This window comes from Acomys russatus, chromosome X (assembly GCF_903995435.1).
Source record: "Acomys russatus chromosome X, mAcoRus1.1, whole genome shotgun sequence".
Taxonomy (NCBI): domain Eukaryota; kingdom Metazoa; phylum Chordata; class Mammalia; order Rodentia; family Muridae; genus Acomys; species Acomys russatus.
In genome coordinates this window covers 23,285,293-23,301,336 of record NC_067169.1, presented here as the reverse complement: position 1 = coordinate 23,301,336, position 16,044 = coordinate 23,285,293, and the positions used below count along the sequence as shown (strand labels likewise).

At 37.1% G+C, this 16,044-nt stretch overlaps 2 protein-coding genes across 30 annotated transcripts in view; one reads left to right on the top strand and one right to left on the bottom strand.

Moving 5' to 3' along the window:
* Shroom2 (shroom family member 2) overlaps positions 1–16,044 on the top strand; it is a 1,329,704-nt gene that overhangs the window by 760,404 nt on the left and 553,256 nt on the right. The window lies entirely within an intron of this gene.
* The window catches only part of Huwe1 (HECT, UBA and WWE domain containing E3 ubiquitin protein ligase 1), a 129,668-nt gene that overhangs the window by 39,949 nt on the left and 73,675 nt on the right, over positions 1–16,044 (bottom strand). For 27 of the 29 annotated variants that reach the window (XM_051142068.1, XM_051142071.1, XM_051142073.1 and 24 more), the window contains 14 exons: positions 15,917–16,039; positions 14,294–14,531; positions 13,684–13,914; positions 11,132–11,254; positions 10,673–10,768; positions 9,907–10,176; positions 8,094–8,246; positions 6,391–6,518; positions 6,169–6,250; positions 4,678–4,854; positions 4,076–4,235; positions 2,945–3,303; positions 1,153–1,348; positions 237–404 (listed from right to left, as the gene is read on the bottom strand). In XM_051142068.1, the coding sequence (XP_050998025.1) occupies positions 237–404; positions 1,153–1,348; positions 2,945–3,303; positions 4,076–4,235; positions 4,678–4,854; positions 6,169–6,250; positions 6,391–6,518; positions 8,094–8,246; positions 9,907–10,176; positions 10,673–10,768; positions 11,132–11,254; positions 13,684–13,914; positions 14,294–14,531; positions 15,917–16,039 (2,504 nt within the window). The remainder of the gene's footprint in view (positions 1–236; positions 405–1,152; positions 1,349–2,944; positions 3,304–4,075; positions 4,236–4,677; positions 4,855–6,168; positions 6,251–6,390; positions 6,519–8,093; positions 8,247–9,906; positions 10,177–10,672; positions 10,769–11,131; positions 11,255–13,683; positions 13,915–14,293; positions 14,532–15,916; positions 16,040–16,044) is intronic. The other 2 variants (XM_051142079.1, XM_051142087.1) reach the window with 2 other exon arrangements.

Here is a 16,044-nt window from a genome sequence, read left to right as displayed (position 1 = left end):
TATCCTAGAGTCACAAGTGGTTATGAGTTGATTGATGCGGATGCTGGAAACTGGTTCTCTTTAAGAGTAGCAAGTGCTCTTACTTTCTGGGCCATCTATGTCACCTCAGTCATACTCAAATGTTGATCTCAGAATTGTGAGCATAATGCTTACTAAGCCATGTGCTGGCTGAAATGACTTAGGCAACATAACATAACCTCTAGAACCCTGGATCCAAAAGTTGGCTAGATACATACCTTCCTCTGGAGCATGGTATGCAGCCAAAGCATTCAGCATATCATAGATAACTTCCTTAATAGTATCAGGAATGACAGGCAAAGATGAAGGTTTCAAAGGTGTTGTCTTTACTAGCTGTACAGCATTAGGACCTTTAATTCTAAGATTCTCAAATTCATCATCTGAAGCTAGGCCAAAAGCAAACAGAAAAATCAGAAAATAGCATACTAGTACCTAAACCTCACTATCAGCAAAGTATCCAGGACAAGAATTATGTAATATTTAAGAGCTAGAGAAATAAGATCATTTAAAAATTAAGTTCTTATACTATGAAAATCTGCCTTTTATAAACTTTAGAGAAATTTTGTTTTGCAACTTCGTTGTTATACTTTAATTATCTTAAAAACTGTTAAATATGTCTATATGACTTCTAATGGAGCTCATATGTCACTGTATCTCCTAGAAATGGATCCAGAATCCAATCCAAGTAGTCATTCTCACTAGTCTCCTCTTATGCGGAGATTACTTGTATTTTTCCTTTCATATTAGTATTTGTCATGGGCTTAGGCCAACGGTCCTAATTTGATACTAATGTAATTACCTCATCAAAGTGAAATAAAGGCATTATCTTTTTGGTAAGAATACAGGTAGCATCATAAATGTTTCACTACATCCAATCAGCCACATAAATAACTGTTCTTCAATCATCACACTATAGGTAAACTCTACTGCCACACTAAGACGAAATCTTTGTAGGCAGAGTCCTTGTTAGCTGTGGCAAGGACTGGGAAGGGTACTGAGAATTACCTATAGAATTTACAGACCCAAATGATGAACAAGTATCTCAACATCTGCCTAAGGATTTTCAAGTTATAGATCTCTTCATAAAAAGGCAAGATTTTAGGGTCTCAAAGAATAGCAGCAAACGAAACTGACCAGTCCCTGAGCCTCGAGGGGCTGGAAGAGCAATGCGGATACAGCAATTGGCTACTTCTGTGAATATGTCTGGATTGCGGCAGGCAGCTGGCCCAAGGACTCGAAGGATGTAGTTGATCTCCCGAGAGCCGAGGCTACCAGATACAACACCAGATGTAGTACTTCCAGCTCCACTTGTAGCTGCTGAACGAACAACCTAAAAAGCATTGCCAGTTTAAGTTTCTAAAAATATAATTGTAATTAAAATGTTATCAAAGATTAAAATATTAACCAAGCTCTGTCTTGAAACAATTGATTCTTACATGACTGTGTATTAATTGGGATGGGTATTTGATCACAAATACCATATAGACTCCACGTTTTGGTTTTTTTTGAAACAGGGTTTCTCTGTGTGGTCCTGGCTGTCCTAGACTTCCTTTGTAGGGCAGGCTGTCCTAGAACTCAAGAAATAGGCCTGTCTCTGCTCCCTTGAGTGCTGCGATTGAAGGTATGCTCTACTGCACCCTGCTTAGCTTCCATACTAAACTATCAGCTCCAGTTCCCTGAAATGTTGCAATTTTAAGCTAAAATAGCTCAAAACATGTACAAAGCAAAACATTTCCTTTATGCTTTAGTCAGCCATTAATTTGAGATGACAGCTTATAAGAGCCATTAAATTTTATGGATAGTATCCTTTGTGATAAAAATGTTCACAACAATATCATCCTTTTGTGTTTAATGCATTTTACCAAAGTAGCCATGCCATCTTGGTCTAGTATATTATAACCCCTAAGGAGCTATGGCTTATCTAGCCAGATATAATTTTTATTTTATTATTTTAATTTTTAAAAATGCAGAAATTTTTTGTAAAGCCATTTCTAAACTATATAGCTGTCTGCTGCCTTTATTAAACTTCTAGATTCTTTTGTTTGTTTTGTTTTTCTCTGTATAATTGAGATATAGCTTCTTGATATGCCAAACAATCCCAAATATATTTGTCTAAAAGCATTTTGAAAAACTGCTTTAATTATGAGGTACTTTTTAGGCAGAGAATTTGTAAAATGATGGCAAAGATGACTCAACAGTTAAGAGAGTATACTGTTCTTGCAGACACTAAATTCAGTTCCCAGTACCTAAGATGATCAGGTTACAAATGACTGTACATAACTGCAGCTCCAGAGATCTGACCCATTCTACTAGACTTTGAGAGCACTATACTCTTAGGCACATACCCACAGATAGAAACAAAGATTTTTAAAAAATTAATTTTTAGTTGAAAAGGTTATCTTAATTTGCAGAATAAAACTGCCCAACAGTATAGCCTTACTAATTTACAAATTCTACGAAAAATAAGAGCAAACCAGATTCTTCACAAGTATAACTGTACTGCATTTTGCCAATTTGACCTTCCTTTGTTCCATGTTATCTGCTTCAATTTAATACATAAGTCTTTCAAGGATCCCTTTCATCTTTTAAACACTTGGGAGTTTGTTTATATTAAGTACAAATTGTTTATTTTCCATTGAGATCAAATATACTGTCTTAAGCAGCTCTAAGGCTCCTGTCATAGAACATGCGAGGGAAAAATCAACCCAAATGAAGGGCAAAAAACTGAATATGTACGCATACAATCTTTTTCATTTCTTCTAGTAACTTGTTCATTTAGTTTTAAAACATATTAACCTATTTTTTGATTTTTACAATGGGTAACTGTTAAATGCCTATCACTGCCTGACAGGCCAGGAGCATTAAAAAAAAAAAAAAATCCAGAACAAAGATATAAAAATAAGCATGAAACATCAAAAATACTGACCTTTTCCATAGTATGACGTAGAGTACAAGGATCCTCAATAATGTGTCTTAAGAGAAGGGTGACTAAGGGAGTAAAGCCATTGAAGCCTGAGCTCTGGGTCAAATTCAAGATCATTCGTGTACTCTTCAGCTCTGCAAACATCATGGCATATTTGTGGTCGCGTGTGAGCCTCAGACAGAGGCGAAGGGTAGCATGCAAAGTGTCTGGGTCCACAGGAACGCCCAGCATGCTCACACAGGCTCTGATTAGAACAGTCACCATATCTTCAGTCAGGCCCTGGATTAAGATCTCTCCAATTTTTGTTTCTTCTAGGCTTGCTTCTTTTTCAGTGTTTGTACTCTCTAGAGCCAAGGGAATATCTACAAATGAGGGGAAAGGTGTATACAGTTTGACATTTCATACCATACCTCTCCTTCCAGAACAATCAGCCAGCACCTGGGCTGAAAGCCACACCTAATTCTAAAACCAGCTGTAAAGATGAACATAGAAGAAGACAATTTATCTGTTCTTGTTCCTTGGAAAGGAAATCACTGGCAACAAAACTGGCTAGACGTTAAGCTACATAAAGGCATACAAACGTTACATAATTTTTAAAAAGTATTCAAAATGAGGAACCTGGATTAAAATCATGTACTACTAATCTGTCAGATGACGAAATTCAGTTCCCAGCAACAATATGGGGCAGCTCACAATTGTCACAAAGTCCTGCCTGAAGAGGACCTGATGCATTTTTTGGCCTCCAAAGGCACTGAATTCCCATAACAAATCCATTCTTTCAAACAGTCAAATAGATGATTTTTGTTGTTGCTGTTTTTGTTTTTCGAGATAGGGTTTCTCCGTGTTAGCCTTGGCTGTCCTGACTCACTTTGTACACCTGGCTGGCCTCGAACTCACAGAGATCCGCCTGCCTCTGCCTCCCAAGGGCTGTGATTAAAGGCGTGCACCACCACATCCGGCTTAGATAAATGTTTTTAAAGGATTAAAAATTAATGCAGGGTACAGAAGTGGACACCCATAATCCCAACGTGGGTAACTGAGGCAGGATTGTAAAGTTGATGCTGGTTTTGGCTATATATAGCAACAACCACCATTTGAATGGGGAAAAAAAGATCAGAAATGCTAAGCACATACCATTCCCTTTATTTTCTTTACGTTTGATATCAGTTTCTTTGCTTTCTTCTAGTGTCTTTTCCAGTTCCTGTCCATTGCTGCTTTTTGAGTTTTTATTCAGTCGTGGTACCCTGAGGAGAGTTAGCATCACAGGGCGTCGGTTCCCTGTTTCTTCATTAACCTAGGAATTCAGACAAAACAAAAATCTCTACATAAAAAGAGGGGTGGGGAAGACCTCTCAGGTAAGATGACAATTTAACCCATCTCTATAATGTACAAAGATTAAAACTGAAGGTCTCCAGAGATAAAGGAGTACACAGACCAGACCTCTAATGAATTCTGAAATTTCCAATAGAGCAGACATCCTTCCTTAACCACTAACTACTCTCTAACCCTTGCCTGAACAAGAAACTTATTTCAAGGAAGGACAGTGTCAAACAGCTACAGACATATGGTCTAGTCAATGAGTATTAGAAAAACTCAGTTCTCTGAAAATTTAATGCTAGCTTTAGAAGTAGACATACTAACCCTCAACTTGATAGGATTGGTTCAGGAAAAATAAAGCAAAACGCATATTGAGTATACTATTCCCTTTTCAATAACGTTTAAACTATTACATATACCTGCACCATGGTAGTGAACTGAACAGTGTATCTTCGTCGGCCTGCAGTGAATCTCACACTTGTTTCTCCGGATTTCCAGGCAGAATCAATGGTACTGTTGTTGCTAGCACTGTAACTACACCAACGTCCAGAGCGGTCATCAAACCAGCGCCAGTTATTGTTGTTGGACTGTAGGTACTAAAGAAAATGGAAATGCATAGTTTCTTCATATTTCCTGCCAGCTTTATTGTCAAAACAATCCGGAGACACTGCTTAAAACTAATGAAAAAATATTCTAAGCATTTAATACATTTCTAAGGAGCTTTTATAAACATGTGTTCTATATTTATTATCTTTCAAAGCACCATCCCTCCAACCAAACTACCAATTTCCCTGTCTTGCCACCATCTACTTTATTTTTGTTTAACTGTTTTATGCAAAAGAAATATGATAGATGGAACAAATCATGTTGCTAAGAAGTTACAGAGGTATTATGTATGGAGTACTACAATCTATGCTTCAGAAGGATATTTCCAGAGGGTGGACTGCTACAAATTTTAGTTTTTCAAGTAGCCAAAGAGCATACTTCTGTAACACTGATTCCCTGAGTAAGATCTTGAGGTCTTTACCAAATAGCTCCAACAACAATAATTTGAACTCTATTTAAAAGAGAAAACCAACTAATGAAATCCCTCAAGTGTTGTATTTTGGTGGGATGATTTTACATTTTTCACTCTGTTCTCTTACTCTCTTCTCCTTCATTCTTGCCTCAAGAAATGAAAATGAGCCAGGCGCAGTGGTGCATGCCTTTAATCCCAGCACTCGGGAGGCAGAGGCAGGCGGATCATTGTAAGTTCAAGGCCAGCCTGGTCTACAAAGGGAGTCCAGGACAGGCAAGGTTACACAGAGAAACCCTCCTGCCACAAAAAGAATTCTGCCTAAAAATGGGCAAGCTTAGATGCAGGCAGAGTAGACGGCCACACTCTGCCAACACAGGGTAAGCAAGTCCTTGATAATTCGTGCCTGGCAGAGGTATTGGACCAGAAGCCCGAAGATGAAGCTCCAATGTTATAGAGAGTGTTGGGTGACTGTTCAGGCAGTAAACTGTCTCAGTCAATTGGTTCATTTTGGAAGCTAACCTGCACTGTTTGTTCACTCAGGAACTTAAAGTTTTATTCCTTCTGAAGTCTCTGAAGGGTGTTGAAGGTCAGATAGTTTAGTTTTACAATCAATTTTAGTTAGGGGATAAGATCTTTTTAGAACAAGATAAAGTAGAGTTGAGATAGGATAGATACTGAATTTCAGGCATTTACTTCAACTTTTGACAAATACAAATAGCCAAATCACTATGAATGCAACATTTATAGAACTCCTGATTGTCATATGGTTCTCCCTGCTGTATGTAGTTTTATACATGTGTAATAAAATAAATGTAAGTAAAAATAAATAAGTAAGAAAAATATAGAAAGAAATTAAAATGATAATGCTAAGCAGACATAGTACTTCACGTACCTTAGTCATTTGGGCTCTTCTCTTTGATGAGATGGCCGTCTTTTCATAAAAATCGATAAGGAGCAACACTGGGGTGATCCACCTAAGAAGAAATTATATTATTAGGGCAAATAGGAAAGATAAACCCCCAAGATTTATGCTTCAGAAAAGTGATTCAGGCCCTAAACTCAAGACCAAGACAAACAATAGAAACAAAACCAGAATAGATAAAAGGCCACTCACTTGGGAGTCTGGACTTCCTTTTGCTCTTTGGCAGCCTGCAGACAGGGCTGAACCACTTCTAAGAGCTTGATTAAGACATTAAGGATGCCACTTGATTCCACCACCCAGGCACAAGGCAGCTTCAACTCCTGATTTAAAGAAAGGCATAATCAAACACAAGTTAACATTTACACAACTAGTAAAACACAAATTCTGTATCTTCTTACGAGCTATGAGGTCTCAGATGAGCTACTACAGTTTTTTCATTTGGTTCCTTAATTAGTTAAAAAAAAAAAGGGCATATATACCTACAGAGTCATTGTAATAATTGAACATAACACCACACTTATTAATGTGGAAACGGCTTCTTAAATTATTAGGGAGTCAACAAAGATGTATACTCTTTTAAAGTTTTGTTTTTCAAGACAGGATTTCACTATATAGCGGTGGCTTTCTTGGGATTAGCTCTATAGACTAGGCTGGCCTCAACTCAGAGATCCTCCCACCTCTGCCTCCTGAGTTCTGGGTTCAATCCATGCACCACCACGACTACCTGGTGGCTGTATAGTCTTAATAATATTTAAATTCTGAAAATTTTGATTTAAAAGGGAGTTTCTTAACAAGGTCTTTACTCAAGTGTTGCTTTTAACAACAACAGCAACAAAATGACTATGACTGTTCAATAGGTGGTTATATGGACAAAAGAAAAAAATTCTAACAGTGTGTATATGATATAGAAAACCAATCCTAGTATTAGTCCTTTGGATGAAAAGGATTAGAAGGGAAAAAAACTGATTCTTTTAAAATGGGAGCCTATGAATGACTTACTATATTACAATGTCACTAAGGATCATCAACATTCTGTTCTTCAAAACTTTTCCTGTAAGTACCTATTCTCAAAGCATTATTAAAAATAGTAACTCTTGAGTTGGGTATGGTAGCACACAGCTTTAATCCCAGCACTTGAGAGGCAGGTAGAGTGCTATAAGACTTAGGACAGCCTGGTCTACAGAGCTAGTTGAAGAAAACCAAGGCTACACAAAGAAACCCTGTCTCAAAAAAAAAAATTAAATATTTAACATTGCATGAAGTTTTAAGACAGTCTCACATAAATATTGGACTCAGTTCCTAAGTTACCATAAAGGGATTATTCTGATATATTAAAGTTTCACTATTAAACAGGATGACTTACTAATCAAGAACCACTTCTCCAAGGTCAATTGCTTTCTGGTTCTTATATTGTTAAGAACAAGAACATATCTTGTCCAAACTATTCTTTTGCCTAAATAACCTGCTAATTGATCTGGTAAGGAAAGGAGTCTCATTCTAATTACCTTAAACGTAACAATCTCAAATTTTCATAATTTATTCTATTTGCAGCTACTAGTTAGGACTCCTCAGTGTTCTACAACTACCCTGACTATCAGTTCAATGTGCATACAGAGGGACATCGGCTTATGTGTGAATATAGTTGAGTATGCATGGGTAAAAGCCAAAGACAGAAACTAACCATCATCTTTTGACTCAAAACTTCGCATAAGAAATGATACGTTTAAACTTTGCAAACTCAGAATGTTCTACCTTATTATACTTCATTATACACATTTTACCCTATTGAGCCATTTGTGGGACCATGCTTTGTACTTCTCTCCAATTCAACACACATAAGTGCTGCCTAATTATTCAATAAATGAACTGCAAGGGCCAAAAGATCTGTATGTTACCTCAAAGAGTAGTGTTAAAAGCAAGATTCTAGTAGCCAAATTGGAGGCCTGTGGCAGGGTAGCCATCTGACTGATCCACTCTGATACTGTTTTTGTGTCACTTGTTGTTAGAGGAAGAGCAGCTTTTATCAATACATCAGCAGCTTCCCAAACCTAGAAAGCAGAAAAGTGGCCAAGTCATGTTTATCTACAGTCTGTGCAAATATTCAAAAAGGGTAAAAAAAAAAAAAAAAAGCGCCCCACACCCCAACATATTTGCTGAAGAATAGATAGATTTAATGTCTCATAGGAAGGCATAATCATTAACAATTTACGTGTATTTGTGTGTACATGCGCAAAAGAAAACTTTGTAAGAATGGTACTCTACTTCAATCACATGAATTCTTGGCTTGGCCTAATTGTCTTTTACACTGAACCATCTTGCTAAACCAGCTATTACAGACATCCTAACCCTGAATTCTAAACCAAAGGGTGTGTGCCCACGCGTGCACAAAAAAACACTTCTAGTATAGTCAACCTCCAAAATATCCTATCAATCTTTATTAGAAAGCCCCTCAAATTATTTTATCAAAGCCAAACTAATATAATGTTAGACTAATAGGCAAGCTATTAGACTATTTTCATTTTCAAAATGTCTAATTTCTTAAAATGAGTATAGTGATACCACTGGTCTTCTCTATTAAGGTTTTACTGTACTTAAAATAATTTGTATAGGCATACATTCTAGTAAAAGATCTTGTATCTAGTTATCCTTAAGTCTTATGTTTCTGTGCATTAAAAACTTATGCTTTAGAGGCTGGAGAGATGGCTCAGAGCTAAAAGAGCACTGACTACTCTTCCAAAGGTACTGAGTTCAATTCCCAGCACTCAAATGGCGACTCACAATCCTCTTCTGGCATGTAGGTGTACACGAAGGCAGAACACTGTATGCATAATAAATAAAATAAAGTTATCGGAGAGAGAGAATATGAATATGAATATCTTTGATCAACTCCCCAGAAGAAGCAGAGACCAGAGTGAGGCTGCCTGGAAGGTTCAGTCCAACTGAGTCACTTGGAAAGGAAAAATTCCAGCCTATTGTACTACAATGTGTTCCAGATCCCCAGCTTTTGAGAGCTGTCATCCATCCAGTATGAGCTTTAGTGACATAACAGTTATTGAGTCATTTCTGCTCCTGTAAGTAACGCCTCACATATATTCCCTTACACCCTCATCCCACAAACTTCGTTGGTTCATTAAAATAAACAAATCGCTTATGCTTCCATTGTCATGAAACAGGTTTCCTCTTTTCAATTTTCCTCAAGATTTTATAAAACAAAATCTTAGTTAAATACATACAATGATACAAAATAATAAAGAAATATAAATAAATGCTACAGGGATATTTCTGCAGGTGGAGATTAGGGACAATTTGTTTCTTATTCCATTCAAACAATTAGAACATATTAATTCTATAATGGGAAAAAGAAACAATCACTAAAATAGCAACAAAACTGGGTTATGAGTAACCCCAGAAAGTCCTTATACAAAAGGGAAAAAAAATATTTTCTTAATATAAGAGATTTAGCTCGAGGATATTCTAACATAAATTAGATGGAAAGCTTTGTTTTTTCCCCTTCTCAGGACATTTTTTTTTTTTTTTTTTTTTTTTGGTGAAATGGATAAATAAATTGAATACAGGCAACCAAAAAGAACTAAAACCTAGAATATAAACAAAACAGGTAGAATGCATGGCTTTTCAGAAATGTAGTGTTGACAGATAACAGGAAAAGAACTTTAAATACGCCCAACTTCTGGTAGCTTGAGAACTCACCTGGTTGACAACCTGCTTCAGAATCATATCACGATAGTCGGCTCCATTACGTTTGATAGCTGTCATGATCAGATCACAAACACGGTACACTGTATCAGGTAGCTCATCAAGAAGATGGAAACAGCCTGGTAACATTGTATCTGTGAAAGTGTGGAGTTCATCTTGTTCCAATGGGTCAGCATCTTGAAACTTCTCTAGACACTTAGCTTCTTCCTCTTCTTGTTTTTCTCGAGCTTTCCGTTCCTCTTCTTCCTTTCGGCAAGCAACTTCCTAAAGGCAGGAAAGGAGTACAACAACACATGCCAAAATCGAAGGATGAAAAATAAGTACCTGACCCAGTATTTGAATACCATTTACCTTCTCAAATAGTTGAAACTTTAAAAAGGGCAAGGTAATGAATGTAACAATAGGGGGAACATATGAGTACCCAAAAGCACTGTCAATTGTAACTTGCAATATCCTATGTACTAATCTCCAGAAAACTCATGTTTAGACCCTGTCGAATGTTTGCTTTCAGTGTGGCAAATTTAAGTAAAATCACCCAGGAACACATAGCTAAGTTTGGTCTACTGGTTACTACCAGTTATATATTGTGTCTTACTTGACAATGAAGACTAATGCTTCGTCTAAAGTACCAAAAGCTTCATTCTGGATAATAAGGCAGTTTAAAGACAGACCAAAATGCTGAGATGAGCAAGCTCCCCTGACTTTCCCTACCATTATGCATAGAACTCAGAATTACTTTTGGATGTTAGACTTTAGTTACCTCAGGTGACTCTGCCCTTTGATCCATTGGAATATCCTGTCCCAGAGACATGGCAATTGCTCTCATCATCTGGTCCTCTTCAGACATGCTAAGATCCTACAGAGTGACAACAGAGATATACAAATCCAAACCTAAAGAAACCTAAATAGGCAAGGCTACCTCACAAGGAAAGGGAACAAGCTGGAATGTTGCTCTCTCCAATTAAACCCAATTAAGGTTTACGTGCTTACCACTACAGGGATAAAAGGGAATTTAATGAAACAAAGAAATCAAAGTATGAGTTTTCTTGCAACCAAAGCCCCCAAAAATGGAGCATGCCTAGGGAATAGAAGTTTCTCTCAGTATATTCTGAAGCTTTCAGAATTAATACATAAAACATTGGCACAGGACACGGAGGAAAAAAAGGTTATCAGCAGCCAAACTAATGCACCAAAACATAAAAATTTTGTGTCAACTCACCCGAACAACTCCTCCTATGATTGGAGGAGGATGGGTTAAAAGGTACTCTGTTGCTTGTTCCATCGTGCTGGTGTTCAACAGAGCCTCCATGGCATGTTCTCTTGTGAAACCCATGTCCATGAGCTATATATGTATATATATATGAAAGGCAAGATCCCAGAACCACATTAACAGAGATATAAAAATATATTTCTAAAAAAAAAAGCTTAAGTTTTTCTAAGTTTACATGAGCTAACAGTACTTATAAGTCAGGGCAGTAATTTATCATGAATGTTCTTTTCTCCTTCGTAAAGAAACACTACACTTCTCAACTAGAACCTATCAAAATGAAGGCCAGGGTACAGATGGTTATTAAAATTAAAATATTTGAGAGACACAGAAGTATAAATTGGTATCTATTTTCTGGACTAGGAACTGATAACAGAAAAAGTATCTGCAAAACTGACCAAGAAATTCAATTCTCAGGAAGTAATTGCTAGATACACAAAAGAGTTTGCATATAAGGAAAACACACCACAGCTTCATAGCATCCAACTAAAACAAAATTAGTAGAACAATTCCTGAGTGAGAATACAATCATTTAAAAAAATATTATTAGGCAGGTGTGGTGCGCAGAGGTAGATCTCTAAGAGTTGGAGGCCAGTCTGGTTTACTAAGCCAGCCCAGGGCAGCTGAGGCTACACAGAGAAACTCTGTAACAAAAAAACAAAAAACAAAAAACAAAAGACAACCAAACAAACCAAAAAGCCAAAAACAAAAACAAAAAAACACAAAAAACTCTATTATGTAAATATAAAATGGTGTAAAAAATGCCAAATTTTCAAAACAAGAGCTTATTTTTATAATAAAAAATAAAAATGTTCACACGTGGAAGATAAATTTGAATAAGAGAACCTTCATATATAAAAATAATTTGAGGAAGACAAACGTCAAGTACCCAGCATGAATGGAAAACATTGGAGGACATGGATCATTAAATAAAAATCTCAGTGTCAGGCATGGGATACCTTTCTAAAAGTACTGTTCAACAAGTCCTGTGTCCCTTCCAACAACATAGGATATTGGTTGCCAGTAATAAGCTAGATTGTTAAAGCCCCATTGCTCAAGACACAACACACTTTGGTTGCAGGAATCAGAGAAACTAAATTATGGAGCTATGTGTGCTTCCTTGTTGGCTAGGTTTCAAAGCGCCACACTATGCCGAAATGTAATTAACAGACTTACCCAGCTGTGAATCCAGGCATGCTACAATGTTAGCCTCATGCAATGGTGGCATAATTATTATGGAGGTAACTAACTGGTTTCTCATTGGATTTGAGGCCTGCTCCACAAGAGGGAATTCATGCCTGGTACTATATACCTAGTCAAAATAGCTGAGGAGGTCATATTTTTCAAGCTGTCTTCTAAATATTTATACCTATAGATTAGTGTTGCATTCAGCCTTTGTCAGAAGTTTCTTTTTGCTGTAGGAATAGTTAATGCAGAGACTGTTCCAAGTGTTGAGAATAAGTAACTTCAAGTGCTCAGCACATTATTAAACCCATCCTTGAAAAGCTCAGGGTATATGGTAGAAGACGGAAGTCAGAAAGATCCTAAGATAGAATGTTTCTCAAATGCTGCTTTCTGGACATGTGTGGCTTTTGCATTCATGAACTCACAATAGTCATAAACATTTAACTAAGGATGACGAAAGGTTCACTAGCCCTACCTCTAGCTGAGGAACTTATTGATGGTTTGTGGCTGCTAGGGAAGAAAACAATTTCGGTTCTGGTTACTGTTAAGTTTCCATGTTCCAATAGCTGACCATATACTCATAAGGCCATACATATGATCAGCACCACTAAATGGACTCAGCTGGTTATTAGGCGGAAAAGTCAGATATGAAGATAGAAGGGAAATTGGTTGGGAGACTTGGGAAGGAGATTGGAGGGCTTGCTATGATCAAAAGTTTAAAAATTGAGGAAAACAACGTTAAAATAGTCTTTGAAGCTTTTCCCCCCTTCTAAGTCTGTTTTTCGAAATGATACAAGATTAAAGTGATACAGGATTAGAACTGAAGTTTTAAAAAGCTTTTACTAGAGAATAAAATTAACCACAATAATAGTTTGCCATATTGTTTAACCAGAAAGTAGTCGAAGACAGTTCGCCTACAAAAAAATAAATAAAAAAAAAAATAAAATAAAATAAAAAAAATCACAGGTTCCTGAAAACATCGTATAATTAATATGCTTAAGAGGATACAAATGGGTTATCTGCACACAGTACTGGGATCACACTGTTTACCTTACTTCAAGAGCAACAAAATAAGTATGCTGAGAAAAAGATCTCCAAGCTAACAGAACCAAGGACTTAGTTGTAAGGAAGCTTAGAAAATGCATAAAGACAAGTAGCAAATAACTTTAATCTCAGAACATGGGAAGTCAAAGCAGGCTTCTGAATTTGAAGTTAGTCTTGCCTACACAGTGAGACAAAGGTTGTAAAACAAAATTGATGAGTATTAGATTCTACAAAGTGCAAAGTGTAGGGCCAGGAATCTGTGGATAGTACTCTACCTGTTGCAGCTGTTGCTGGTTGACCTGAGGTTCTCTGCGGGAGCCACCTTCTTCTTGGCCTGCATCTTCTTCTCCTCGAGTTCCTTCCTTCTCTTTGCTCAGTCTCTCTCGAATTACAGGTTCTCCTCGGAGAATGTGGCATAGAATGGCCAGCATAGACTCAGCCATTCGTCCCCCATATACTTTAAGGGGTTTCCGGTTCCATAGGTTCTTGATGCAAGTAAAGGCTGCCTGTAAGCCATTTAAAAAGCATATGAAGACTTTGCCACTCAATTCAAATCCCCAGGAGGAAAATGAAAGACTCATACACTCCTCCACAATGAGTCTGTTCCAACAACCAAAACCAAAACCAAAACCAAACAAACAAACAAAGAAAACCTCAGACTGGCACTGAAGGGGTTGAACAAAGTACAGTCGGGTATGGTGAGGTGGGGCATTTAATTCATCCAGAAGTACCAGCTCATGTAAAGAGTTTATGTTTACAGCAGGGAACCTAACTATAATCTCTATTCATTTTTGTAAACATCCTTATCTGGAAACCAAATAAAGCAGAGTGGCAATTATTTAGTTATCATGAAAAAAAAATTTCCCCTTTGGCTGTAAAACTCACTTTTTGAGTTACTACAAGAAAGCGGAGGGCACTGAATTGTGGAAAGCTCTGGACCCCTCCAGGCAATTTGGCAGGCAACGAATGTGGAGACTCAAGCACCGTGGTGGGATTCACCATCTTTTCTACAAGCATAAGCCAGGCATCTAGAAATTCTCCTGTGCCATCGGGTAAGTCTGAATGCTCCAATCCCTCAGAAACTGGAACTTTTCCTCCCATAGACAGAGCCCAGTTGAAAGTTCTAAATTCAAGTAAGAGAAAACATGTTAAAAGAGTATCAACTAGTATTTTACATACAGGAGAACTTATGTTACTTAAACGATTGCAATCACCAAAACAATGGTACCATATTTTCTATCTTTTTCTTGTTATTACTTTGGTTTTTGCTGTTTGAGATTATAATATTTGTATTATTTCTTCTTTCCCTTTATCTTTTCCATGGAAACCCAATAGTACTCCATGGTCTCTTCCAAATTCATGACTTTTTTCTATTGTTGCATGAATGTATGCTGATGTATATACATATGCATGGCTACATATAACCTGTCCAATATGTATGTTACTTTTTATGTGTATTTTCAAGATTGATCATTTGGTATTAGATAACCAATTGGTGTGCTCTTCCCTACAGAAGACTTTCTCTCACTCGTAGAATTCCTCAGTTTCCTATGTACACCTTAATGTTGAGTCCCCATGGGGTGTCTATTGTCCTTGTTCATTTCATGTTCAGGCTGTCAAGCTGTTGATTCTTCATGGATGCAACTTCTGACATTACTAGACAACAGTCTCATAGCAAAATCCTTCTTTCTCTGGCTCTTACAATTTTTAAACCCCCTCTTCCACAATGTTCCCTGAGCTTTAGATAGCTATTTTGTAGATGTATCCGATGAGACTCAACTCCACAACTCTACATTTCGATTGGTTGTGGTTCTCTGTAATGGTGTTAATTTACTGCAAAAGAAATCTTCCTTGATGAGGAGTGAGGACTACATGTACCAGGCTAGACTCAAGAGTGTTATTATTTTATCATACCATTTATGAGCTTTTTAAAGACTTACATATATTCAAATTGGTTATCTTAAATCTTTTGGCCAAACCAGTAAAAGAAACAAGTTTACTGTATTCAAACAAACAAGTAAAATCAAGCTTATTTAAAAACAGCGCTTTTAAAAACCAAACCAAATCAAGCCAAACAAAAAACTGTGTATTAGGAATGGGAAGCCAAATACAGAAACAAACAACAACAAAACCAAAACAGAGATTCTTTATGCACTCAGGCACACACGTGTTTTGTTTTGTTTTGTTTTAACTTCCTGAGTGTTTGCTAACATATACTTCTGTACACCCATGGGTATGAATGCCTACTTCCAATGGAAGGAGTCAGTTGCCTTGGAATGGGAGTTACAGATGGTTGTGAGATGCTAAACAGGGTTGGGAATAGAATACAGGTTCCCTCTAAAAGCTTCAGGTGCTCTTAACTGCTCAACTAACTCTCTAGCCCAAAATCAGACTCTTACTTCTAAGGGAACTAAAGATATGCATGGCTATGAGCAGGTAAGGCACATGGGGAAGATTAAAGTACAAGAAATGATTCTTCGTGGGGAGAGAAAAAAAATCCATCCTTACTCAAAAAGAGCATTGTGACCTCCAGAACAGAGAAATTTCTGCAGCATAAGGTGGTACGGATACTTTCTCTCATCAAACAGCATTGGAGATGTGAATCCAACTGAACAGATGAAGAATGTCAACCTAAA